Source organism: Arvicola amphibius, chromosome 13 (genome assembly GCF_903992535.2).
Source record: "Arvicola amphibius chromosome 13, mArvAmp1.2, whole genome shotgun sequence".
In the NCBI taxonomy this organism is placed as follows: domain Eukaryota; kingdom Metazoa; phylum Chordata; class Mammalia; order Rodentia; family Cricetidae; genus Arvicola; species Arvicola amphibius.
Genome location: NC_052059.1, coordinates 5,749,585 through 5,776,869, shown reverse-complemented (window position 1 = coordinate 5,776,869; position 27,285 = coordinate 5,749,585). Strand labels below are relative to the sequence as shown.

Sequence of the window (27,285 nt, the reverse complement as noted above, 5' to 3'; positions counted from 1 at the left end):
GAAATTATGAAGTCAGAACTTAAAATGTTGCTCTGTACCCTTGACTATGAATGTTTTTCTAAGGTGCATGAAAATTACTCATATTTAGCCGGGCGGTGGTGGCGCACGCCTTTAATCCCAGCACTCGGGAGGCAGAGGCAGGCGGATCTCTGTGAGTTCGAGACCAGCCTGGTCTACAAGAGCTAGTTCCAGGACAGGCTCCAAAGCCACAGAGAAACCCTGTCTCGAAAAACCAAAAAAAAAAAAAAAAAAAAAAAAAAAGAAAATTACTCATATTTAAAAAGAACTAGGATATTTTTTAAAAGACTCAAAATATTAATACCCTTATTCTCCTGGGAAGCCAGGAGTGCTGGAAATGCTGATAAGAGAGTTATTTAAGTGGTGAGGTATGTTGTGAGCATGCTATAAAAATATCTTGCTGAATGGAAATAATTTGCACACACTTATTCATGAAATAATTTTTGGTTCCTACTTTTGCTTTCATTAAGATGCTCACTAACCTTCTGCAACTTTACAAAGCAGTGAGAAATTCAGAACCAGAAGTCATTTACAGTACTGTGTAGTAAGTGACCTGACAGGGGAGTGGGGTATTCCTTTGGAGGGTTGGGGGTGGGCTCAAGACAGGGTTTCTCTGTAGCTTTGGACCCTGTGCTGCAACTAGCTCTTGTAGACCAGACTGGCCTCGAACTCACAGAAAGCGGCCTACCTCTGCCTCTGGAGTGCTGGGATTAAGGGTGTGCGCCACCACTGCCGGCCTGGGAGTGAGGTATTCTGTTTCCAAGAAACCCAACTCAGACTCAGGGTGTCAGAAAGGCTTCTTCGAGTATGCTGGGGATAAAGAAACAAAGCGAAGCTAAGGAGGAGCTGTCAACTAAGAAGTAACAGCCAAAGGAATTTGCAAACCTCGTCAACACAGAGGCTCAGAGTGTTTATGGACCGGATAGTGGTAAGGATGGGCATTAACTGAGAGATGGACATTTGAAGTATTTGAACCCATATTCTAAAGAGCAGGGTTGTGGACTAAAAGCGATGAATAATACCCTTTGGAAGTGATGCTGCTGGAAAGGGTGGTTTTATTTTGTTCTGCTTTTAGCATTCTGTAACTTTAAAGTCAGAGGTGGAGTGTGACTATGAATTAACATGGGAAGGAGGTCAGTTGCCACAAGCCAATTAACTGCCGGCTGGATAGTATAGTGGCTGCGGCTTCATACCATCCCCAGAAGAAAGGCGTGTAATGAACATGATCTTTAATTCTCAGCTCTCCGGCCTGGTGGGTGATGATATAATTCAATCAGGATGGAACCCAGAATTCATGGAAGGAAAAATCGGCTTAGTGGCAGAGAAATTAGAGTTTTCAGTTTGGACCTGTGACGTGTGCTTGCAGCATTAAAGTGGGCTTAGGCGCGGGAGAGGAAAAGCAAAAGAACATTTTCTAACTTCGAGCGAGTTTTCCCGGCAGCAACAATGCGTTCTTTCCTGGAAAGCCTCAGACGTCGATGACAAGCGCTCAAATGCGCAGTGGCCTGGCGCGCAAGAGCTGCTAGGGTGCTCGTTCGCAGGGTCCCCAAACTGCACCCCAGAGGGCTCCATTTAAAACAGGCGCGAAGTAGCGGCACGGCCGGGGAGCGCCGGGACCGGCCGACCAGCACGTCCCGCCCACCACGGCCGACGATTGGCTGCCGTCTCCGGCTCGTGGCGACGATCCCGCGCCTCATTGGCTGTTACTCTTGGACTCCCGCCCCCCTCGGCCCCGCCCCGCTCTCCGCCGCCGACGTGGGTTGCAGGCCCCAGGCGGTTGCCAGGCGTGCGGGCGAGCGGGCGGCGGGCATGGGCGGCCTGCGGCTGCTGGCGCTAGCCCTTACGTGCAGCTGCTGGTGGCCGCAGGGCGGCCAAGCCAAGACCCTGCGGGGCAGCTTCAGCAGCGCCGCGGCCCGGGACGCCCAGGGCCAGAGCATCGGCCATTTCGAGTTCCACGGTAGGTCCGGGGCGGGCCGTGGGCTGGAGGCGCGCGGCCTCCCGCAGGCCCGGGGTCGGTAGGCGGCGGCCGCGGCGCCTCCCTCCCGCCACGTCGTCTCGGCCTCCCCTGGATCGCCGCGGCCGGGCGCCTTCAGCAGGCCGCAGCCCAATGCACCTGAGAGCGGTTTCCATTTCCCCGACGCTCCCCCGTGCAAACGGGACCGTCGTGATGCATCTTCCCAGAGCTGTGCCCCCAATTCCGCACTTGGCCTCATTGTGTGCCTTTGGGCCCTGTGGTGGCGAGTGAATGTCAGCCCAAGACCCGAGCTTTCCGGTTGCTTGTAACACCGGTTGCAGGAAACGTACTTGGAGCGGATCTGGGATCTGTCATTGCCTCCGCTGTTTGGTTACGGCGCTACCGTGCAATAGATTTACCATGTGCCTAGAGTTCAGTTGGTGGAAATGCGTTTAAGTGTCGAGAAAGTTTCGTGATTGATACACTCTGATCTGTCTGAAAGGGCTGCGTTTTATTCTTACTCCGGTAAAAGCAATAACGCTTTCATTTGATATTTGCGATTCGCCCTATTAGTTTTGTCCCGATTTATTTGCCCTCTTAGTTTTAGTGTTTTCTTGGTACTTTGAATTTGACACTACTGCATTGGAAGTGAGTAATTTCCTTAATGAAGCTCGATTCTTTGCCTTATTTGATCGAGTTGCAGCTGTGGCTGTCAGTGTACCTGCTTAGGGAGTCTCAGAAGAAGATAGTGGTATAGAAAGGACAAGCTACATTGGCGTGGGAAGGAATGTCAAGTCCTGGATATGTGCAGCATTAATGGCGTAAAAATCGAAGGTTTTATAATACTGATTTAAAAAGATGCCAATTTTGCAAAATCTGAATTTCCTTCCTGGATGAAGGAAGAAGAGACCCCCGAATAAACAGCTTTGCTGTGTTTCTGTCATAGTCTCAGTCCGTTACCTCCTGGTGGCAGTCCTCTGAGAAATGACAGTGAACACAGAGGGGAAACATGAAATCTAGGTTATCCAACACCCTGGGTGTCATTCGGGAAGGGTTCCCAGGATAGTGTTACATGCTGTTGCAGGGTCTCCTGACAGATCGGGGAAGGGATAACCTGTGCACAGTTGGTCTCTCTCACATATTATGCACATATGATTCTCTTATGCATAGTTCTTGCCAAGTTTTGGTCGGTTGCAGTTTAATTGGGTAAAGCTGTGCTGAGACAGAACCGTAGGCTATGCTGAGACAGAACTACTCCCTTTTAAAGTGCTAGTGGAGCTCTTGAGTCACTTGGTAAAACTTGATACAGTGTACTCACGTTAGAGGCTTATTCTTCATGTACACATTTTAACGTATTGAAAAGGTTTAACCAATAATTCAATGACCAAAGAACTTAAGAATAGGAAACTGTACAATGTTGAGACGTCCACGGCTTCACCTCTTTACCAACATCTCATCCCCCACAGGCAATTACTTTTTGATATTTATACACCAAATTTTTCATTATTATTTTCACTTATGTGTGCATTCCTGCATGAGTTTATGCATGTTGCTTTCATGGAGGGGCCCTTGGAGGCGAGAGGGAATCAGATTCCCCATAATTGGAATTTCAGACGATGTGAGCTTCCATATGGGCACTGGGAGCCAAACCTGTGTCCTCTGAAAGAGCAGCAAATGCTCCTAACCACTTAGCCATCTCAGCCCCTAAACTGGGTCTTAATTAGGTTGCTGTGCTGCCAGGCTCCCTTTCTATTATTCTTCCAATATGTTGTTCTAAAAATTCTTTTGTAAAAGTCATAAGTATAAAATGTGTTTTGGGTGTAAAATAGGTACCGCCAAACACATATATTTAAACTTACTACCTGTATTTTAATTTTCACATTCAGATGTAATTAGGGGCTGGGTATGGTGGCACCCACCTTAATTCCCAGCACCCCAGAGGCACAGGCAGGCAGCTGTCTGTGAGTTTGAGGCCAGCCTAGTCCACAAAGTGAGTTCCAGGACAGCTAGGTCTGCACAGAGGAACCCAGCAAGGAAATAGAAGCTGTCATCAAAAACCTCCCAACCAAAAAAAGCCCATGGCTGGATGGTTTTAGTGTAGAATTCTACCAGAACTTCCAATAAGAGCTAATACCTATACTCCCCAAAGTGTTCCACATAATAGAAACAGAAGGGACATTGCCAAACTCTTTTTATAAGGCTACAGTTACCCTGGTCCTGAAACCACACAGAGACTCAACCAAGAAAGAAAATCACAGACCACTCTCACTCATGAACATGGATGCAAAAATACTCAATAAAAAACTGCTTTAGTTCTTTACATGACCGAACTAGTTGATAATCTTTGTTTCCATGCCAAGGTGACCATGCTCTTCTGTGTGTCAGAATCAACAACATAGCGGTGGCCGTTGGGAAGGAAGCTAAACTCTACCTGTTCCAAGGCCAGCAGTGGCTCAAGCTGCAGGAGAGCAGCCCTGGGTACAGCTGTAGTGAGAGGCTCACCCAGGCACAGGTGACAGGTGAGTACTGGGCCTTTGTATTTGGCCATTAGATGTATTTTCTCCCCTTTACTGTTGTGGTGTAGTACAACGTAGTGCATGTATGTCTTTACTAAGATGTCTGTATTTGTAACGACATACAAATAACTGATGATATTTTGGTTGTTATGTTCTCAGCTGTGTTTTTCAAAAGTTAACCATTTCTTTGTTGAAAGGATAGAATGCTTTTTTTCTCCTTTTATCATTCGAAAAGTTTTTAAATGTCCAAATAATTTATAAAGGAGTCTTCAGTTATGCTCTGTGGTTTATGTAGTTGATGCTAATATGCCAGACACATTTTTTACCTGGTTGTCGTATGCAGCAGATGACATCGAACAGCTTATCACCTGCCAGCACTGCACTGAACCCTGAGTGTGCCAGTGCAGCTCAGCCCATGCTTGACAGGGTGCGAGGGCGACGAAGCTGTGTGATGGTGGACCAGCAGTGTGTGCTGTACCACATCACTAGGAACCGTGGGTTCTCAGCCATGTCTGTTGGAGGCCACAGTGTCTCATGATTAGGATGCTGTTGGGAGACAGAGGGGAGCTTTTGTAGTTTAGGAGTGAAGTACATGTGCCATTCTACCCAGTATAGCCCTGAAATTAACTGGTTGTGGAAGGCATGGTTAAAGAATCTGTTTTAGTTTCTTTTCCATTGCTGTGATAAGACACTCTGACCAGGGTAACATATAAAAGAGTTTATGCTTTATGGATTGAGAGGGTTAGAAACCCTGATGGCAGGCATGGCAGCAGGGAGCGGGAGCAGCCAGCGCTCACCTCTTGATCCACAAGCTGCAGGCAGAAGGTACTGGAATGGCCAAGACCTCAAAGACCTCCTAATCCTTCCCAAGCGATTCCCTCAGCTGGGGACCAAGTGTTCTAGTGTATGAGTCTCGGAGGGACGTCCTCATCTAAACCACTGTGGCGTCCATGAGCAAAAGAGCAGCCATTCTGTCCCCTTTGTCTCCTGTGTTCATAAGCATCCTCCTCTCTGCGTTGTGTGGGTTTCTCCTGGCCAGACAGGTAGAATGGTCCTGTTCTAAATATCCTTTCAGCTGTCTGGATGCCTGAGCAGCGAGAGCAGGGGAGGCAATGGTTCCCTGGTCACTGTTGTCCATTGTGGATGTTTGTTTCCTAGGTCGTTAGCTGACATCAGAGGTGTGCTGAGGAGATCTGACAGTCATTTACGTCAGCCCTGAGATTCTGAACTTACCTGGAGATCTGTGTTAATCCCTGTCAGCCTTCCTTTCTGTCGCATTTGCTCATCTCTGCATTTCACGTGTGTCTAGAAGCCTCCTCCTTTGCTCTTGTTCCTCTGATGTTTAAACCGAGCTCCCCACACAACTTCCCCATTCTACTCTTCAGTGCTCCTTGTTTCTGGAAGCAGCTGCGTCTGTCTCCTCCACACTCGCTCTCCTGATCTTCACAGACGGCGCTCTCATTTCCAGAACCCACACTCTCACCCACACATACCTAATTAAAATTCATAAACCTAAAACAACATCCCATGAGATTTCAGTTACAGTAAGTGCTCTGACTATTGTTTACAAGGTATACTGTAGAATGACAGCTTATGAGACCTGGTGCTTAGTGAAATGTGTGTGTTAGAAGTGCCTGGAGAGGAGCAGCCCCAGAGCCTCGTGCCTGACTAGCAGGAGAGGAGCAGCCCCAGAGCCTCGAGCTTGGCTAGCGGGAGAGGAGCCGGTTCAGAGCCTCGAGCTTGGCTAGCGGGAGAGGAGCAGGCCCAGTGCCTCATGCTTGGCTAGCGGGAGAGGAGCAGGTTCAGAGCCTCGAGCTTGGCTAGCGGGAGAGGAGCAGGTTCAGAGCCTCGAGCTTGGCTAGCGGGAGAGGAGCGGGTTCAGAGCCTCGAGCTTGGCTAGCGGGAGAGGAGCGGGTTCAGAGCCTCGAGCTTGGCTAGCGGGAGAGGAGCGGGTTCAGAGCCTCGAGCTTGGCTAGTGGGGAGAGGAGCGGGTTCAGAGCCTCGAGCTTGGCTAGCGGGAGAGGAGCGGGTTCAGAGCCTCGAGCTTGGCTAGCGGGAGAGGAGCGGGTTCAGAGCCTCGAGCTTGGCTAGCGGGAGAGGAGCGGGTTCAGAGCTTCGAGCTTGGCTAGCGGGAGAGGGGTAGTTTGCCAGCCGGTGTTTCGTCGGCGCTACAGAGACTTGTCCTTGTTTCACTGTAAACTTGTCAGTTGTTTAAAGCCTTGGGTTTTAGAACTGTCACTTGGTTTTCTTACACCACATGGTCCATATTGTACCATGTCTTATATCCATTGACGGAACCACCATTTCCTACATCGCCAGAGTGCAAACCCATGACTGGAAATCACTGCGAGTGACCGGGGAAACCTGTGCATAAAGCGAGCAGGGTGGACTGTGCTTAGGCCCTCCGTAAATGGAGACTTCCTCTGTCTGGTCTCTGGACTGGCTTCTCTCCTCCCACAAGGTCACAGCCACTCAGTACAGGTTACAGTTGTTTGACCAACGTCTTAGACCTTTTACCGGCTAGCTCCAACTACAGATCAACCCTTTTCTATAGTTATATTTTACCATGAGGCTCGTGGCCTGTTACCTCACATCTTGCTTTTTGGGCAGCTGCATGGCATCTCTCCAGCTCTGCCTACTCTCTCTCTATATATATATCTCTGTTTGGATTTCCCACCTAGCTTTACTCTGCTAACCCATTGGCCGAAATAGCTTTATTCATCGACCAATAAAAACAACAGATGGACCTCCCACATCACCTGCCCACTCTGAAATGTTACAACTGCAATTACTACCTTTTGGGGAGTTTTCGATCAGGGTTTCTCTGTATAGCCCTAGCTGTCCTTGAACTCACTCTGTAGAGCAGGCTGGCCTCAAACTCAGAGATCCATCTGCTTCTGCTTCCCGAGTGCTGGGATCAAAGGCAAGCACCACCACCTCCTGGCTTGGAATTCTCCTTTTAGCATGGAGGTAGGTACAGCACTGTAGTCTAATGGAATCTGCTCTTTGTTGTAGTTGTGCATCTAATTTCCTTCCCTGATCTGTAAGACAGGAATATTTTGGGATTATGAAATGAAAGCTAGCAGGAGGGGCTGGAGAGACGGCTCAGTGGTTAAGAGCACTTGCTGCTTTTGCAGAGGGCCTGAGCTCAGTCTCAAGCACCCACATCTGGCAGCCCATAACACGCTGCAAGTTTCGTGTCAGGGAATATTCTGGCATCTGAGTTCACCAAACACATTCCATACACACACCAGTTAAAACAAAAGAAAGATAACAGAAAATAGCAGTTTTAGAGGAATGGATATGCTTTTGTTAACTTTGGAGGTACTAAAGAATATATGCTCATATGTATTACATAGTTTTATATATTTTTTAACCTATGTATTTTGTATAAAATGTTGTGTCCTAATTTGCTTCTCTGTTGTAATTAGCTCTGTGACCAGACATTCCTTGGGGAGGAAAGGGTTTTCTTCAGGAGAGGGCAAGGCAGACTTGAAGCAGGGCAGGAGCTGGAGCTAGACCCTGGAGGAGTGCTGCTTGCTGGCTGGCTCCCTGTGGTTTCCTCAGTTTGCAGGCTCTCTCTCTCTCTCTCTCTCTCTCTCTCTCTCTCTCTCTCTCTCCTCTCTTTAATTTTTAATTTTTTTCGGGACAGGGTTTCTCTGTTTAACAGGCCTAGCTGTCATGGAACTAGCTCTTGTAGACCAGGCTGGCCTTGAAGTCACAGAATCCTCCTGTCTCTGCCTCCCCAGTGCTGGGATTAAAGGCCTGCGCCTCCCCCCCCCCCCCCCCCCGGGTCAGTTTTCTTTCTTATGTGATGTCACCCAGCACCTGCTCATGGAGCACACCCGCCCACAGGGGGCTGGGCCATTTCTCCTCAACCATTATTTAAGAAAGTGCCCCCTAGACCTGCACACAGGGGCTGGGCCCTTTCTCCTCAACCATCATTTAAGAAAGTGCCTCACAGACTTGCACACAGGCCTATCTGTTGGAGGTAATTTCTGAACCTAGGCTCGCTCCCTTTTCTCAAGATGATTCTGACTTGTGTTGAGTCGACAAACCAGCTGGTGTATGTGTGTGTGTGTGTGTGTGTTTGTGTATGTATGTATGTTTTAGTAATTTCATCATTTTTCTTTTCAACAAAATCCTAGCCTTAAGATCTGTTTACTCTTTTAAATTACTAATGGTCATATTTACAGTGTATTGCTTCTGAGGAGCCTTAGTGAGAAAAGCACATTCATTATTTCATGACACTGTAATAGGGCCACGTACGTAATAATCCATGGAACGAGAACATTTGCAGAGCAGTAATGTGATTTTTACAGAATAACAACCGTAATAAGCTCGTTATTTTTGCCCTGCCCTATGTAAAGCCTTACTTCTGGTCCGCACCGAAAGTGAGGATCCATCTGAACTCTGTGCTGAGTGCTGCTGATAGGGACCTGGGACTGAGCTACGGTGGCTGTGAGCACTACGTGGTGGGTGCGGGAGCTGAACTGAGCCCCGTCCTCTGCAGGGGCAGCAGTGTCTTTAGCCACTGAGCTATCGCTCCATCCCCAGCTAAAGGACTTTTCTTGTGTGTGTGTGTGTGTGTGTGTGTGGCGTATAGCTATTGGGTACTGGTGCAAGGTTAAGTGAACTGCCACTAAGTTATGCCTCCAGTCCAGGCATTTTTATATACTAGAAACTACTGTTCATTTTATTTAAAAGCAAGCACACAAGACATTTAAAGACAGTAAAAATTAGTATAAATTTCTCTTAAAAACTAACATATGCCAAATAGTTTGTTGTCAGAATAATACAATATTGCAGAGAATAATTTGCTGTCTTGTATAGCTCACACACATGATCCCTTTTGTGTGCTTGGTATTCTGTAGAAATCATTTTAGGCGTTGGTGTTTCCCTATGCATTCTGGTTAGCGGTATTCATTTCTTTTTATAGTGACTGGACAATTAGCCGTTCAACACTTCTTCAGTGATTCACATTTGTTAATATGTGAGATACTAATTACACGCTCATGGAACACGCCTGCTATGTGGTAGTCTTTGTCTCAGAAACAATAACAGCATTGTCAGGAGACTTGCTGCCAGAAGACACTGAGACAGAAACCAAACCCAGTGTCCCTTTTGGAAGCCGCGCGGTGTCTCCATTTCTGTAAGTCTGTACAGTTTAAGAGAAGCTGCCTCACAGTGGGACCACAGCGTCACAGTTCTGTGTCTGTCATCGTGAGACAACGTCTAGGTGCTAAGATGGCAACCCTTGTTTTGTAAAGACGTGCCCGCATTTGAGCAACCTCATTTGAGCCATGTGTTGATGTCATGGTAAATTCTTACCAAGTGCCTTTGAGTAGTTAACAGACCAAACTCTTAGCCACGATTTTTCAGGATTCTCCCAAGACAGGGTTTCTCTTTGTAGCCCAAGCTGTCCTGCAACTTGCACTAGGCTGGCCTCTAGCTTAGAGCTCCGCCTATCTCTGCCTCCCAAGCACTGGAATTAGTGTGTGTGTGTGTGTGTGTGTGTGTGTGTGTGTGTGTGTGTGCGCGCGCGTGTGCGCGCGCGTGTAGCTGAGAAGGATCCAGGGGTCAATTTCCCTCCTAGCTGAGGAGACAGGTCTCACTAAAGCTGGAGTGGGGCTGGCAGGGTTGACATGTAGTTAGTCCTACATACGTGACAAACACTGTTCTAGAAGGTTCACAGACTTGGTCTTCACATCCATTATTTACTGTGGGTCTTAGCTTTATTTTGTACACAAGAGTTCAGGTGGCATACTTTTCTCAGTTTGTCTTAGTGCTGATGTTTCCACAGCACAGTTCATCACTGAGGAAAGTAAGGGCAGGAGCTCAGACAGGGCGGGAGCCTGGAGAGACCGTGGAGCAGTGCAGCTTTCTGGACTGCTCCTCATGGCTTCCTCAGCCTGCTTTCTTACGGAACTCTGGACCACCAACCCAAGGATCACACCACATACCACAGGCTGGGCCCTCCCCCACCAATCACTAATTAGGAAACTTTCTTACAGCCAGATCTTACGGAGATATTTTCTCAACTGAGGTTCCCTCCTTTGAGATAACTAGTCTGTATGAGGTTGGCATAGAACTGTCCTGCACAACACCAAGGCCAGGTTCTGGTACAGACCTCTGTGCCCAACGTTCGCGGGTTTGTCCTGCTGTGTCTGACTCTGGTGTACACCTCTGGCCCAGTGTTGCTGTGTCTCTTTCACTACTGACACCTTGTGAAGAGAAAGACCAGCTAGAAGAAACCTTGTTAGCAGGATTGTTTTTGGACAGGAGGGTTTTTCCTAGTTGTAAAGCTTCCATTTTACATTTAAACTAAGGGAGTTACTTCCACAGATGTGGCTGCGGCTGCTGCGTGCTGTGACGACGTGGTTAAAAGGATTGTTTGGTTTGTATTTCACCGCATAATATAACTCTTAAATGTTACTAACCCACTGACAACTTTGTAAGTATTTATTAAAAATTCAGTTTCAGTGAAACTATTTCTCTTTTGTGGTATGTTATTGATACGTTCATAGTCATTTCATTGCTTAAATTGATCATTTTAGTCTGCTTTATAGTCCGTATGCTTTATTCTTATATTATACCAGGGCTTGAATTTTTGAGGCAAAAAAAACCCTCAAAAAACAGACTTTAAACTCAAATTAATTCTATTACTAAAATATTGAAAGCATTGCTTTGAAAGGTACTGTTTTCTTTCTCTCTAAGTGACCATGAACCAGACAGAACATAATCTGACAGTGTCCCAGCTTCCGGCTCCCCAGATGTGGCATGTGTTTTATGCAGACAAGTATACCTGCAAAGATGACGTGGAGAGTCCTCAGGTGGAGGATATCCCATTTGAAATGGTATTACTAAACCCGGATGCCGAAGGAAATCCATTTGATCATTTTAGCGCCAGAGAATCTGGTAAGATGTGTGTTTAAATATATCCTAAATACACGAAGCAGTTTGTGTATGCGTATCTTCATTTTACCATCACAGAGTATTAAAAACGAAAAGCAGCTGAAGTTTAAAAAGCAGAGTGCTGAATTTTATATAGCTTGGCTTTAGTATTTTAAAGACAGAAAATAAAACAAGTTATAAAATATAATAGGTAGCTGTATATACAGATAATAGAATTGTATCATTTCTAGTTTCCTTTATACATTTTAAATTTCATTTTTAGGTTTGGCATTGTTTTTATAAATAATGTTAATGAACTCAACAATCCACATTGAGGTATAAGCTAAACTACTTTGTAGAAATCTCCCTTCCATTAGGTTTGAACAGGCTCAGACCTTGCTTCTCTGGGTTCTTACATTATAATGAATGTGATGTTTTCTGGAATCAGATTTATTCAATAGCACAAGTCTTCATTAAGATTTTAGGTCACTGTGCCTTACCCTACTGAAGTGAGATTCTGGCCACATAGAGATGATTGGCATGAACATGATAAATGTGCTCTTAGCATGACAGATTTGTCAGTTAACATACTGGAGTAAGCTTCTATGTAAACCATCCATGAAGGAAAAGGGTCTAGGGTTCACTCCTTCACGAGTCACTGGCCACTTGAAGAAGTCAATAAAGAAATCGCTGTTGGACTTTGTTTGCCATAAAGCAGTTGAACAAGAGTAAGGCCACATTAGACATGATTGATTAAGTTCACTGTATAACTTTGCCAGCATTAGGAAAACAAATCAAAGCGTGTGATGGGGGTCACAAACAGAGTGTGAGAGGAAGAACGGTCACGTGTCCTTTGGTGTGAAAACGTCTAGAGTGACAGTGGGTGCTAACTGTCTTAGAGTCATGCCTTAAAACAGCATTCTATAAAGGAAATACAGCCATTCAGAAAGTTTGTGAGTACAGAGTAACTCAGGCCTGTTGGCTGATGACACCGTAGGTTGTAGACATGACTGGAAGTCAGGCTGCCATGTTTAATCCTTGCCAGCAATTCCAGTGGCTGTTCTCAGTACTTAAGATGGCATTAGTGAAACCAAGTCCATGGATAGCATTGGGCAGGTGTCTGGACTAATGGCCCTCACGTGGTTTGGGAAACCAAGCCTCCATTATTTCCTGTGACAGTTATTTTAGGACTGCTCAGGGCTTATGAGGAAGTAATACCCTGCAAGGCCTTCTCCCTGCTGCCTGCAGATACCAGACCTGCAGCTCTCTGAAACCTGATAGACCTTGTTTTCCTTGTCCTGGCTTCTGGTTCAGTTCTGGTTTTTCTTTTCTTTTCTTGTCCCTAATTTGGCGTCTGTACTTCAACCCCACAGCATAAAGTAATCCTATTTGCTGTGCTGGGCCTCTAAATGCCAGTGAGTCATTCTTGCCCCGACTTTCCCTGAACTTGCCCACACCTCTGGTGGTTTTCTGGCACCCAGGGTTACTGCTAGCTTTTCTTTAGAATTTACACAAATAACTCTAATCCATTTGCCAGTCCTAGGCTTGCTGGCCCCCTTTCTCTGGCTTCGTGACTGATTGAGTATCCAAAAGCTTATTCTAAAATGGGAAAGTTATCCAGGTCATGTCCTAAGAGTGTGTGATTAGTTATGCGATCTGTGCAGAGCCACCCAGCAAGGACTGTCTATTTAACAGTCAGAAGAGCCCAGAGGTGACAACTTAAATTATTGAAAACAGTCTGTGGTTGGCTTACTTTCTGAATGTTTTATTATTTTATTGACTGAAATGCACAAAAGCTCTTGTGAGTAGGTCTATGTTGAAGTTAAAGTTGGTGCTTCTTAACCCATTGCTATGGATCTAGAGAAGATGTATACATCTAGAGAAGTCTTTTTGTTGTTATTTTATGTTTTCAAACAATTAAGTATTGAGAGGCAAAGGCAGGCAGATTCTGTGAGTTCAAGGCACGCCTGGCCTACAGAGTGAGTTCCTGGACAACCAGAGCTATGTAGTAAGACCCAGTCTCCAACAAATCAAAAAATAAGTTCACTTCTCCCATGACTCATACTTGTTTTGGGTGGTGGGCCAGGCATTGAATCAGAGCTCTGAAGTTGTTTCTCATGTGTGAGCCACTGTTGCAGAGAGCTGTGTCCCACATCCTGTGGGAGGTGTGTCAGCTTCATGGCAGAGCTTCAGAGGGTTCTTCCTCTCATGTAGACTCAGTATAGAATTTGTTTCCAGGGAACAGTCTCCAGTTCTTTGAGAAACCTGTTCGTTTGTCTAATTATATCCTCTGCAGAAGAAAATTTGATTTTCTGTTTTTTCTTGAGAATTGACCCTAGCTGAAAGGTTGAAGGTAAGTAACCGACTATAAACCACATAGAATTAATACTGCATGCTATTTTTTCTAAATTTTATAGCTTGCTTCTTTTCTTTCTGTCCAGCTAATGCATTCTAGACTTTGATTAATCCCTGATTTGTAGTAAATCTAATTTTACAAAACCAAGTAAGGCAAATCTGATGTCACTTAATAAACTGCTAAGTAGGAATATAAGACTTTTTAGGTAGAAAAACTGAAATCACTTCTTTAAAAGATTAATCATGAATTTGAGAGGGGGCAGGTGGGAGGAGTTAGAGGAGGAAGGGAGTGGAAATGATATAAATATATTATTCATGGAATTTTCAAAACAGATGTAAAAGTTAAAAGAAAATAAACTATATTTTCTGCTCTTGTTTGAAGTACCTAGACTCTTGAGAGCATGTTGCCTAAAGCAGACAGCTAGTTTTTATTGAAATAACATAGTCTTTGCAATATTTTCTAGATTTCAGCAGACATATTTATGCTTTTCTGTTTTCCCTTTTCCCCTAAATGTACTAAAGATAAGTGGACCGCCACTTAACTAGTAAAATGTTGCAGCTGTGGGGCTTAACGCACATGATGTAGCCAGTAAAGGTACTAGGGGTTTTAAGAGAGAGGTCAGGCGGCGGTGCAAGCCTTTAATCTCAGCACTTGGGAGGCAGAGGCAGGCTGATCTCTGAATCTCTGAGTTTAAGACCAGCCTGGTCTACCGAGCTAGTTCTAGTTCCAGGGCAGCCAGGGATACAGAAGGGAAGGAAGAACAGAAAGGGGAGGAGGGGTAGAGGGAGAGGGAGAGGGAGAGGGGGAGGGGGAGAGAGGGAGAGGGAGAGGGAGAGAGAGAGAGAGAGAGCGCACGCCTTTGTAAGTCTTTGCTCTGACCAGGTTCACACATCTTCCCTGTGTCGGCACCAACAGTTTGCATGTTGGAAATCGTCAGATAGTCTTGGAATCTTGGTTGGTGTTGAGGCCCTTGGTGGAATTGCTGGGCTTGGAGGCAGGAAGCAGGCTGGGCAGGATGGAGCCCCCACTGCTCCTTCTCTTACCTCTTTTCCTCTCGAGTTGCTCACATGAAGCTAAGGCTGCTGGATGCTGTCTATGCGGTCTCCCTGCTCAGTCTCTTGAAGGCTTCTTTAGGACTTGCTTTATAATCGACACGTTTCCTTCGCAGTTCACCATCTGCTGTGTGCTCCTTTGAGTTCTCTTTAGTGTGCACAGACTTTTAAGACTTAGTTACCCACCTGTTTTAAAATTAGATTTTAATTTTAGGGTGAACAACACAAACTGCTTTCTTGTGACTGCTAGAGGCAAAACAGAAGTAAATTGGTAGCTGCAGAGAAGACACAGTCTTAGAGCTGATCTGCTAGCCTGGAGTAAGTCCTTAAAGGGTGTGTGGGCCACAAGGTGAGACTCACTTAGTGAAGATTTAGTTAACAAAAGAGTCAGTGTCTTAGTTTAGTTAGTTTATTATATTCATCCAATCAGATGTTTTTCTTTGTTCTTTATAAGCTTATCCTTTTCTGGGAGCTATATTTACCACTGAAGAAAGTGCCTTTGTCCTTACGTTGTTTTGATTTCTCAGTCATGCTGGATCTGCTGCAGAGCGCAGCCACTGCTGAGCCGGGACGGGCACTTCACAAGGGTCACAGCTGAAGACACTCAGTGGGTGCTTTGTGCACTCTGTGTGATTCTCTAACGCAAAGAAGGAAAAACTAAAAACTAACATCAAGACGTGCACTAGTGTAAGGCATTTTATTGGCCCACAGCTTTTATTGTGTTGGTACGACTGTATTTTCTGCCTTTTTCCAGTGCTCTAGTAATCTAAGGATTACGGTGCCATTATTCTAAAGTGCAGTCTCTTTCTATGAACGGAGTGTTCAAACAGTTTTTGAAACTGTTCCACTTCTAGCAGTTGATGATTCTTCCTCCGTCTTCTCTGCACTGACTGTGTGGCTGTCATCTGTGTAGAGCAGGAGAGACACCCAGTGGTAGAAGAACTTCTTGCTCCTCTGGTTCCCTTGCTGATGGCCCCACAGTGATGGAGTTTAAGCTGTTTGTTTGTTTGCTGGTTTTACTGGGATGTGTCTCCAGGTTTGCTTTCCAATTTTTTTAAAAAATAATAAAAGTACTTTCTTTTTTCCTCATTGTTTGGTGTTTAACCTAAGTGGGAAGCTAGAGCAATCTCGGGCTTCTTATTGGAATGGGAACAAATGCAAGTTCGTCCACAGACTCAGCAGAGAACAACTCTCTGTGTGCAGTCAGTGTTACACACTGGATTCGGTGGAATGGGAAAGCCCTGCTGTTAGTGACCACTGTAGTTTAACTCAGCGCAGCCGACCTCCGTGTCAGCAGATTCCATGTCCCTGTGTGCAGCCAGCCACAGATAGACAGTACCATGTGAAAATTTGTCTATTCTGAAAACACGTCAGCTTTCTTCTCTCCAGTGTCCCCTAAACAATATGACATGACACCTCTTTATCTAGTGTTTACGTCACACGATAATCCACAGATGATTTAAAGTATAGCAGGGTATGCATTGGTTTTTATACATAAATACCATGCATTTTATTTAAGGGACTTGAGGATCCATTGGTTTTGATGTCTGAAGAATTCTAGAGACCAGTCCCCCTTGGTTGAAAAAGAAGACTGTAAATGAATCCCTTAAATTTAAATTTAAAACCACAAAATTCCCAGTCTTCTAATTTCCCACTTGGAATTGTTGTGCCCAGATTACGATCCCCAGAGAGAACCACCAGAGGGACCCAGACTGTAATAAGCAAGGTTTAATTAGCATAATATGAACTACTTCGGAACTCCTCTCTCCAACACCTCGTTGCAGCGAGGTAGAGAGAGGAGTTGGATCTCCTCTGTGGGGTGAGCTTTTAAAGGTGTAACTACAAAGAGGGTTTTTGAAGTTGTTTGGCATGGGTGCAAGGACTTTTGCTCCCCCCCATCCTGCTAAGTCAGCTTTCTCCTTGTTTTTTTTTATCAGCAGGTGGCTGGCTAGGCTAAGTGACTTGGGGGTGGGGCTGCTGCTAGTCTGTGTTTCTAATTTTAAAACATTTTGCTAGGCAATTCTCGTCCCTTTGAGAATAAGGGTGAAAGTCTTAGAGGGATGGTGGCCATTTGTTTGTTGTCTAGCTCTGATTCAGACCTGATTGCCAGAGGGTTTCCTCCTCTGCAGTAGCCACAGGACATGCCAGAGAAGAGGGCTCTGGACATAGATGTCTTAAAGCTTTGCCCCAATGAAAATCGAAGGTAATAGAACATTCCCAAACTGTGCTTCATTCACATGGTTATTATCAGAGTCACGTAGGGTTTTGCAAACCAGGCTGCCTGGCTTCATTCTCAGTTTCGGGTGGTAGATCAGAATTGGGACCCAAGAATTTGCAACACAAGTTCTGTGTTGATTTTGATGGATCAGGGACCACACTTGGAAAAGCATAGTCAAGGTCTGTTAAGCTACTGGGGACAACAAATGTTTTGAAGTTCTCAGAAAAGACACACACTTTGAGCTTATGAGCACTGAAGTCACCGCTGGTGTTGTCAGACCAAACAGAGTAGTTCCGGTTTTCCGTGAGTCGCCGTCCTGAGTGACTGTTGCTCCACAGATTGACTTTAATCAGCTTGTTTTAAGTTGTCTTCTTATAGTTAAAGCTTGGTCTTTCCGTCTTTCTTCCTTACAGAAGTTGAGTGCTTTGACTCCGGTTTCAAGACAAGCACTAGAGGTCACTAGAGGTGAAAGCCGTCTAGTGCTGCCCTATGTTCCTGAAGCAAACACCCTCTCTTCTCTTCACAGGGTTGCATGAGTTCTTTTTCCTCCTCGTCCTGGCGTACTTCGTGACGGCTTGCGTTTATGCTCAGTCACTGTGGCAGGCTATTAAGAAAGGAGGGCCCATGCACGTGATCCTCAAGGTCCTGACAACTGCCCTGCTGTTACAGGCAGCTTCAGCCTTAGCTAATTACATCCACTTCTCCAGGTAGGTTCGTCATTACAGTTAATCAATTCCAATTAGTCCATAGGCGTTATGCTTGCTTTGATTATGAACATTTTTTCACATCTCTAATTTATATTAATGCTCTCAATGCTCTCCTCTTCAATTCCTCAGGTACTCCAAAGATGGAATCGGGCTGCCTCTTATGGGAAGTTTGGCAGAAGGTGAGAATCCTTCTGAATACATTTCCAAAGATAAACTTGCCATCTTCTTTTCTTCTAGAGAGAGAGAGAGAGAACCAAAAAACTTTACTTTCAGCTAGTGGGGTAGCTAAGTAGTAGAGTACTTGTCCAGCATTGAAGGAGGCCCTAGGTCTGTTCTCCAGCATTGTAAGGTGATGATGGTGGTGGTGAAATAATTATTTTTGCTGTGTATGTTTTTTTCTACTTTCGGTTAGTCAGAACACAGCTGAACTAGAACAGGACTATAGATTTAGCTCTCAGATCTTTGATCTTACTAGTAAGTCATGTATCTAGCTTAACTCTTCACGTCTGTTATTCACATGTACTTCCTCAGTTTATCCTCAGTGAAAAGTAGATGCGCATTGCTTAGATGCACAGTGAGCATGTGGAGGTCACTCCACTAGTGAGCTGAAGAGCCCAGTTTCAGACCCAAGTTTTCCAGTCCCATAGGTGAAGGGTTTTCCCTGTTGTGATTCTGTTTTCTCCTTGACAAACTTACTGTTCCTGATGCAAGGCCATGGTACACACCTATAATTGAGCTGACTTCACGTCTTTCTCCTTTTATTTATAAGAGAAACTTAGTAATTTTCGGAAATTGTAAAGGTTTTTTATTCATGACATTTTAAAGAGTACTTCTAAGAGAAATCAAGTCATGACCTTTTTTATACTGAGAAATTAATGCTTTGCTAAGCAACAGGTTTTGAATATGGAAGCATGTTAGAATTGACTCTTCCTTTTCTTCCCATAGTTCTCGTTTAGTCTCCTCATTCTTTAGCAGGATGTCTTTCAGTAACTGCAGTTCGTCTTCTCAGGACCCACTCATATGATCTCATCACCTATTTTGATTCAGAAACTTCAGGAACTTTGCTACCTTGTGACATCATGGGTACAGTCCCCTTGGACAGGAACATGAGGTGTTGTCCTTTCTGAACACTGTTTACACCTTGGCCTCTCCCTTGCTGTTCTTTTGAGCATATTTGAATATTTAATGGAGTCATGGTCCTATGGCAGGACGAAACTGTAGAGATAACTTAGGCAGCTGAGGAAACTGACACCTGAAGAGACAAAGCGCACAACACAGACCTTAGCAGAAGCCTCATCACTGGGTACCCAACTTTTCCTTTCCCCTTCAGTTCTGGTAATTCTAAGACTTTTTGCCTGTGAAGCAAACATTCTATCGCTGAACTCTGTCCCTAGGTATTTGACAGTGGGGTTCACTTTGTGACTGTCTTTGAGCTTACAATGTAGCCTAGCTGCCCCCAGACTCAGAGTCCTGGCCCTGTCTCCCACGTCCTAGGATTCAGTGTGCATCAGCATGCTCTGTGCGGTGCTTGTCGGAACAGTGAACTGATGTGGCTAAGTGTTGGCAATTCTTCCAGCAAAAGAGTTGGATAGTTCCCTGGTTCAGTTCAGGAGAGCAGAGCTCTTATGTGATAAAGCTATAATTATGTATATATTTACATTGTACAAATATATACTTATAAATGCTTTATAAATATATCTATTTGTATATAAAACAGGTAGTTATTTTCAGCAACAATGAGCATAGGTTTTTCTATCCAGTTACAGCATTTTATTGATCTTTGTAACCTGGTGTATGAAGTAAGCTAGAAAATGAAAAGGATTGCCCGGGTGTTTGTTTTTGCTACTTTGGAGCTTATATAGGAATTCCTTCAGTCAACTTTGTCTGGTTAACTGACTGTACTTGAGAAATGGTCAATGACATCCACTGACATCACACAGACACCTGTGACGAAAGACAAGTGTGACTGGCCTGACCAGGGTGTCACTCAAATGTAGCGACAGTTCGTCAGTAGCGCTGACCACCATCCTATTTGTGCATACTCACATAAACCCTTCCTGGGAGACAAACATCTGTTTTCTGCAGAAAGTACACCAAGAACAGACCCACACAATTGCACCCAAGTCTGAGTTGGCGAGCAGTGAACTGGTTCGGGTAAGCTGTGGTAGCATGCGCAGCTTGCAAGCAGCTGTACCCTGAGGAAGCCCCGACTCATAACAGCTGTTAACTGTGCTTCATCAGGAAGATGGGGCGTTGTGGGCCTCTCATCACCCTCAGGTTAGTGGGCCCAGTCTTGTGCAGGTCTCCTGTAAGTAACCAGAGCTGCCAAGAGCTCAGGATGACAAGGAAGACTGTGCCTTGTCCAGAAGACAGTGTGTCACAGCAGTGCCTATAAAATGATTGTTTCAGTGTGGACGGCAGAGCAGGAGGAAAGCTGTCAAAATGCATCTAACATGTATTGTTGATAAACTTTTGATGTATAGCTCAAAACATAAACATTATACCCCAGCTGCTTCTGTGTCTCTCTACAGGAAGTCTCTTTCCCAGAGCATGACAGTGTGTTAGCTGTGTAGGGGTGGGCGGTATGCTCCATTGTGATCACAAGCCATTCAGATACACGGTGATAAAATGCCATCGCTTTTATTGTAAGCAAGCAGCTATTAATTTATAAGATAAGTGTATGTGTAACTGGAAGCATTTATAGATTTTGTTTGTTTGTGTGTGGTGTGCATCTATGTAGAGGTGATTTGTTGAATTCCTTTTAAAGCAGTAGCTTCCCCTGCAGTGCAAGTGCTGGCCACCTGGTGGCCACATGGCACTGGTTCGTGGAGCTCTGCATTTGTCCCTAGGACTCTGACATGGGGGTGCTACAGCTGCGGAATCTTATACAGTTCTTTACAGTTTTCAAAATACTCCTATCTTACAGTTTATCCATCACATGCCGTTAGCACCTCAGAAAGGATGCTAATATCATCTACACTGTAGAGATTACATTTAAATTTTGTCTTTTTTGTCAGAATTGTACACAGCAATAAAAGCTTTAAAGAAAAGACTAGCTTTAAGGTTAGACGAATATAGGCAAAATATAGCCATGTATATGCGTTTTTTATTTAAATGGTAGTACTTCCCTGCTTTTATAACCAATTACAAATTTTATGCCAAATATTGAATGTGTTAGATCTATTATACATTAATATCTCTTACTGAATTTTCTAGTTTTTGTGGTTTGAAAAGGGGAATTCTCATCTCAATATAAAATGTGCCAGATTCTGTGAATTTAAAACTTTATTGATTTTGGTTTTCATTTTTCTCCAGTTTTTGACATTGCCTCCCAAATCCAGATGCTGTACCTGCTTCTGAGCCTGTGCATGGGGTGGACCATAGTCAGGATGAAGAAGTCTCAAAGCAGGCCGCTTCAGTGGGACTCTACCCCTGCGTCCACAGGCATCGCTGTGTTCATTGTCATAACCCAGGTGAGAGCTGGCCCTGCAGGAACCACACCTGAGTATGCATGTCTCATTGTAGGACAGAAACTGGGAATTTAAGAAATGCTCACAAAATGATGAAATGCCCTCACAAATCTCCTGGGTGCTAGTGTGTGTACACAGCAGGGACTGGCTTACTAAAAATACGTTTCTTACTTTTTCTGTTTTCTTAAATATTAAAAAAAAATCTTTTCACATTTCTTGGTGCTGGAGAGGTAGCTCAGCAGTTAAGAGTAGGGTGGAGTAGGGTGCCTGCTCTTCCAGAGGACCCAGGGACAACTTCCAGCATCCACATGATGACTCACAGCCGCTTTCAGAGGCTCAGACACCTTTTTTTTTTTTTTTTTTTTTTTTTTTTTTGGTTTTTTTTCGAGACAGGGTTTCTCTGTAGCTTTGGAGCCTGTCCTGGAACTAGCTCTTGTAGACCAGGCTGGTCTCGAACTCACAGAGATCCGCCTGCCTCTGCCTCCCGAGTGCTGGGATTAAAGGCGTGCGCCACCACCGCCCGGCTCAGACACCTTTTTCTGAGCTCCGCAGGGAAAAAAAAACCATATTCATGAAATAAATTAAAAATAAACAAACTTAAAAAATCATGTACATTCTCATTTCTCAAATCACAGCTCTCTTAAAAGCCAGATTTTAAATCATCATGTCTTTGTAATTTTAATCCATTGTCACAGACAAGTAGCCGACTGATAATTAAGGTTGTCACTGCACTGGACCGGGACACAGAAAGAACTGAAGCCTGTTTTAGACATAACTGTGGTCTTCAGCAACAGCCAACAATGCCAGCAGTCTATCAGTACATAAGTGCATACGTGTGTTCTTATAGACTGATGACATGTTAGCACTTGAATATGTAAACACAGAATTCAAATATGGAAAACCAACTGACAGGAAATGGTGGTTATACAATCACACTTCTTTGTTGTAAAAGTCAAGTTTAGAAGTGCAGTTTAAGAAAATAGATATAGTTTGGTGTAAAGAGAGAACAGGGTAAGGGAAGAAGAATAAAAGTCTGTGTGTATCTGTATGCATGTGTGCATGTGCGTGTGTGCATGCACATGTGTCTGCACATGCATACATGTTTGTCGGCGAAGCGTGGGAGGTATATAAGCATGTGGGAGGGTACATGAATGTGTGTCTGTGTGTGTGCATGTGCGTGTGCACACACACATGTCTGCATGTGCAATTTAGAAATATAGTAAAGAATATGAAGACGCGAATGAAAATAGCAAAATGGAGAAATATATAGGATAGTATCAGGAGGGAATTTCCATGAGTATTGAAAATTCGCCCACGTTTAATTTCCAACTGCTTAAAATACCCTGACCTCAAAAAGTAGGAGTAAGACAAAAGACTGCATCAATATGATACAAGGAAAATAACGTACCAATTGAAAATTGCAGGCTTCAATCATAGTTAAACATGCTGTTGCTAGAACAAAATAAATTACACTTACACCCTAGACCAAAACATTCTGTAGGCAAAGCACTGCCGGGGTGGAAACCCAAGTTATCTCCATAAAGGGAACTGGAACTTTGTTGGATCCTTAGACTTTTGTTTAAGGTGGACACAATCTACTTCTCTGTTCCTGAGTACAAGATCTGCATTAACCACACCCGCAGTGACAATAACCTTGAGAGAGCAGGCTGACAGCAACAACCTGCGCCCAGTCCCCAGTCCCCGCACAGCAATAGAACAACCCACACACATGGTGTGGTACAGGCACGCACCTTCACATATATAATAATGGTAAAATAAAATCTAAGTAAATAAACAAAAATGTCTTCCTTTACGTAGGGAAGTTGCCAGAAAGAGTGACGTTTGACAATGTGGACTTGGCACGTTCTGTTAGAAAAGATGTGAGCCATTTGAAAGTGGTCTTAAATTGGGCATGGCGAGGCATGCCCATGTTGCCAGACCTCAGGAGGCAGAGACATGAGATTGCTGGAAGTTTGAGGCCAGCTTGGTCGTTATTGTGAGTTTTGGACCAGCCAGCAATACACATCAAGACTGAAAAAGACAGGCAAGTTAGCCTTGAGATAGGGGTAGAAGGAGGCGGGTTTAGAAGGAAGCTCCCTTGTCCGTCTGTTTAAAGATGATGGATTTGACTCGTGATGGCGATAGTAGCTGATGCGTCTCTTGCTAGAGCCCCGAGGTCCTGCAAGCAGGCAAGGACTGCACTGCTAGCTGACAGCCTTTGTGACTGACAGACCTTGCATGCCTCAGGAAGGTTTTCCTCACATACACAGGATGCTCACAGGACCTTTGCTGTGGATAGGTGTATATATGTATTTCCCTAACTGTTGTTTTACCCACAGAGCGTTTTGCTACTTTGGGAGCAGTTTGAAGACACTGGTCACCATAGCTCACATTCCCACCACAGCTTGGCGGGGGTCCTGCTCATCATCTTGAGGGTTTGTCTGGCACTGTCACTGGGCTGTGGACTCTACCAGATCATCACCATGGAGAGGAGCACGCTCAAGAGAGAGTTCTACATCACATTCGCCAAAGTATGCACGGGGCAGGCAGGGCTTCCGAGTGTCCAGTTCCTCTGCTGTCCGTGTCCAGAGCACTGCTCTGAGCCTTCTGTCGCTCAGCTAATCTTCATGCATGCATGACCTGGTTACGAACCCGTTTTACAGAACCCGGAACAGTATTTTCCATGTAATCTTTGAAAGGCCCATTGGCCTACATCTTGGTTTTTCCTTTTCAAGAGTGAGTTTTCTTCTCTTCTGTGGGATTGAAAAACGTGTGTTTTTAGCAGCTGTTACCTATCTGAGGCGCCCCTCTTGGAACTCCAGTGTTCTGTAACAAGCTGTGAGGCGCTGTCCTTCCGTACAGGAGGATGCAGCCTGGAGGCCGGCGCTCGTACTGCGTCCCGTCCCATCCTCCTGCGTCCACGCTCTGCATCCGTGTGCCGTGTGCCTGAGAACCGGAGAGCAGATTGGATTCTTTCTGTGCCCACCTACTCAAGATGCTTTCGAGTAGCACAGAGTAGCTCTCTCTTTTAGGTCTCATCGCTTCCTCCTGGAAGCCATGCCACTGGCCCTACATTTCTTTGTTGGAGGAGGCAGCCTGTTTGTCCCAGCTGCTCAGAACCAAAATAATCACACAGAAACTATTGATCAAATCACAGCTTGGCCTATTAGCTCTAGCTTCTTATTGGCTAACTCTTACATACTAATTTAACCTATTTCTATTAATCTGTGTATCTCCACGTGGCTGTGGCTTACCAGCTAAAGTTCTGACCAGCATCTGTCTCTGGAGACTCCATGGCATCTCTCTGACACCGCCTCTCTTTCTCCCAGCATTCAGCCTAGCTTTCCCCGCCTACCTAAATTCTGCCTTGCTATAGGTCCAAAGCAGTTTCTTTATTCATTAACCAATAAAAACAACACGCAGACAGAAGGACCTCCCACATCTTTCCCTCTCTTTCCTACAAGTAGTAATGTCCTAAGCAATGTCTTTCCTGTGCTTCAATCTTCCAAGTGCCTCCAGCATTATAAACTTGTTTCAGATTTAATTTTGAAAAAGAGATACATTGTGACAATTCATGAGAAACTAGAGAGCAATATTTGGAAAGCATAATGTTGAATTTCCTGTTCTCGCTCACCCTGTTGCCTCTCCTCTTTGGTACCACTCTGTCAATCAGAGCAATCTCTGGGAATCGTCATGGGTATTGTTACGGAAATTCATTTGAGTATGAACATGTGAATATGACTTCATGGCTTCATGGCTTTTTGAAGAAATATTATACATTTGTGCCTCACTTTTTCAGCGACTAATTGCTGCCTATAACACAGCACTGGTAGTGTATATTATATGTATGTAACACTATAAATGTCATGTTGTAAGTACTCTAAAAGTTATCAATTTAGTCAGAGAAAGGAGTATTAATGTTATAGTAAAATGCATCTGTTTCTACGTTTTACCTCAAATTTACTCTGAAGTTCAATTGAGACCAGTCAGGACCAACGCCAGAGAGTGTGTTAAGATTTTATTTTTATTTTTTGAATATGTGTGTTTTGCCCTTCACACACACACACACACACACACACACACACACATATCATCAGATCCTTAGAACTAGAGTTACAGACAGTTGTGAGCTGCTGTGTGGGTGCTGGGGACTAACCCTGGTCTTCTGCAAGAGCAGCAAGTGCTCTTAATTAAGCAGTTAAAACCATTTGCTGAGCCATGTCTCCACTCTAGGACCTAAATATTAATAACTGTTATTTGATTTTTGATTCAGGATCTCAGTCTGTAGCCCAGGCTACCTTCCAGCTGCAGTGCTCCTGCTGTGAGGGTCCCTAACCCTGAGAAGACTGCCTGTATGCTACCATGACGTGTGTGTTTTGTTTTTAATCTGATGTATTTCAAGTAAAGACAGCAGATCTTACTGGTTTGTCGATTTCTTCTAGGGCTGTATCCTGTGGTTCTTATGCCAGCCAGTGCTTGCCTGCATTGCTATCATTTTTAATGACTACCAAAGAGATAAGGTAAGTACCAGTCACAATGAAAATGTTTTCAGATCTTTCTTTAGAACGTGTTAAAGCAGGAGATGCCTACTTAGCCATTCAGAAGTTTCTTGAGTTTTTTAAACTCAAAAGAAAATATTAAAACTGGTGAGTACGTAAGTGAGAAGTTAATAAACATTAAAAAATAACTTAAAAGTTAGTTCATAAGCAAAATGGTAGAAATCGTGTTTTTGTTGGTTTTGTTTGCTTTTGAAACAGGATCAGAATATATAGCCCTGGGCCTCAGGCTGGAATTGGTCCTGCTGTTTCTGCTTTCCAGGTGCTGGGATTAAAAGCACAAGCTACCACACCCAGCCTAGATAGAAGTGGCTGTCATGGGTCTTAGCCTATTTCAGAATCGTGTTTTATAAATGAAATTAGGAGGACATGTAATGCATCTTTTTTTAAAATAGAGATTAAAATTGTTCACTGTGTACTGCCAACAGCCAAAATAGACAGAAAATTGACATTGCTTTAACAGACTACAGAATAGAGCACACTGGCTTTGTGTCGGTGCCTGCCTGCCTTCATCAGCATTTCAGCAGGAGCGCTGCAGTTAGTTTTTACAGATGTAAGAGTGTGGCCCACCGCAGCAGAGCTGTGGCTGAGGCAGGAGGATGCTGTACTGCTGTTACTAAAATGGCCGATTCCTGAGTTTTGTAACATGTACACCCTGGGGAGACAAGGGACTTCTCCATCTACTGTAGCAGTAAACTGAAGGTCAGAGAACTTTACCCTGAGCAGTCCCAGGCCTGCTGCGTCTGCTTTCTGTGGCCCTTCATGAGACGCACCCGTGGCACAGGTGAAGGATGCTGCATGGGTAGAGAATACAGAGGAGGAGGCATGGTAATTGAAATGTAACTTTTCTCTTTCTGCACACAGTGAGACATTCCCGTTCTTTCCTCTTCTTCCAGGTTGTTACAATAGGTGTCATCCTTTGCCAGTCTGTCTCCATGGTTATTCTCTACAGACTCTTCCTGTCGCACAGTCTGTACTGGGAGGTCTCCTCACTCTCCTCAGTGACACTACCACTGACCGTTTCATCTGGACACAAAAGTCGCCCTCATTTCTGATACTTGACTCTTGCTAGAAGAACAGGTGACGTGGACAAGTGCAATAAGGCTGCAGATGCCGTGACGTCCCTTCCTGCCTTTGCCACGAGAGACAGAACGGAGACAGCAGAGCATGCTGTTTACACAGCTGCATTCCAGCAGCGCCCGACTCAGAGGTCACGCTTGTTCTGTGCTCAGACAGCAAGCTGTGGAGAGAGGTCTTGTTCCGAGGTGACTGCAGCTCTTTTGCCCAGGAGATCAGCATGAAAGAGAGGACTTAAATGACGTGGGGTCGGGTGCTCACACTCAGGTCTGCTGGTCTCAAACAGTGTTCACTCACACGAGCACGCTTGTGCAGAGCCAACTACTCCAGGTATGACGTCAGAGTGAGACGCTGATTTTAAAACTACTTTTTATGCTTTAAAGAACGTGCATTTCATATTGCAATTTAAAGGAATTGAAAGTGAAATTACTCCAAAAAAATAAATAGAAAGTGTGTTAACAGTTAAA

General features: G+C 44.7%; 1 protein-coding gene across 1 annotated transcript; it reads left to right on the top strand.

Annotated features, from left to right (window-relative positions):
- The first annotated feature begins 1,770 nt into the window (after nt 1-1,770).
- On the top strand, nt 1,771-27,285 carry Gpr180 (G protein-coupled receptor 180). The gene is made up of 9 exons (XM_038310092.1): nt 1,771-1,975; nt 4,333-4,491; nt 11,206-11,406; nt 17,535-17,715; nt 17,845-17,894; nt 21,031-21,188; nt 23,525-23,716; nt 25,628-25,705; nt 26,638-27,285. Exons 1-9 carry the CDS (start codon nt 1,828-1,830, stop codon nt 26,794-26,796), a joined length of 1,326 nt encoding a protein of 441 aa, XP_038166020.1. The 5' UTR covers nt 1,771-1,827; the 3' UTR covers nt 26,797-27,285.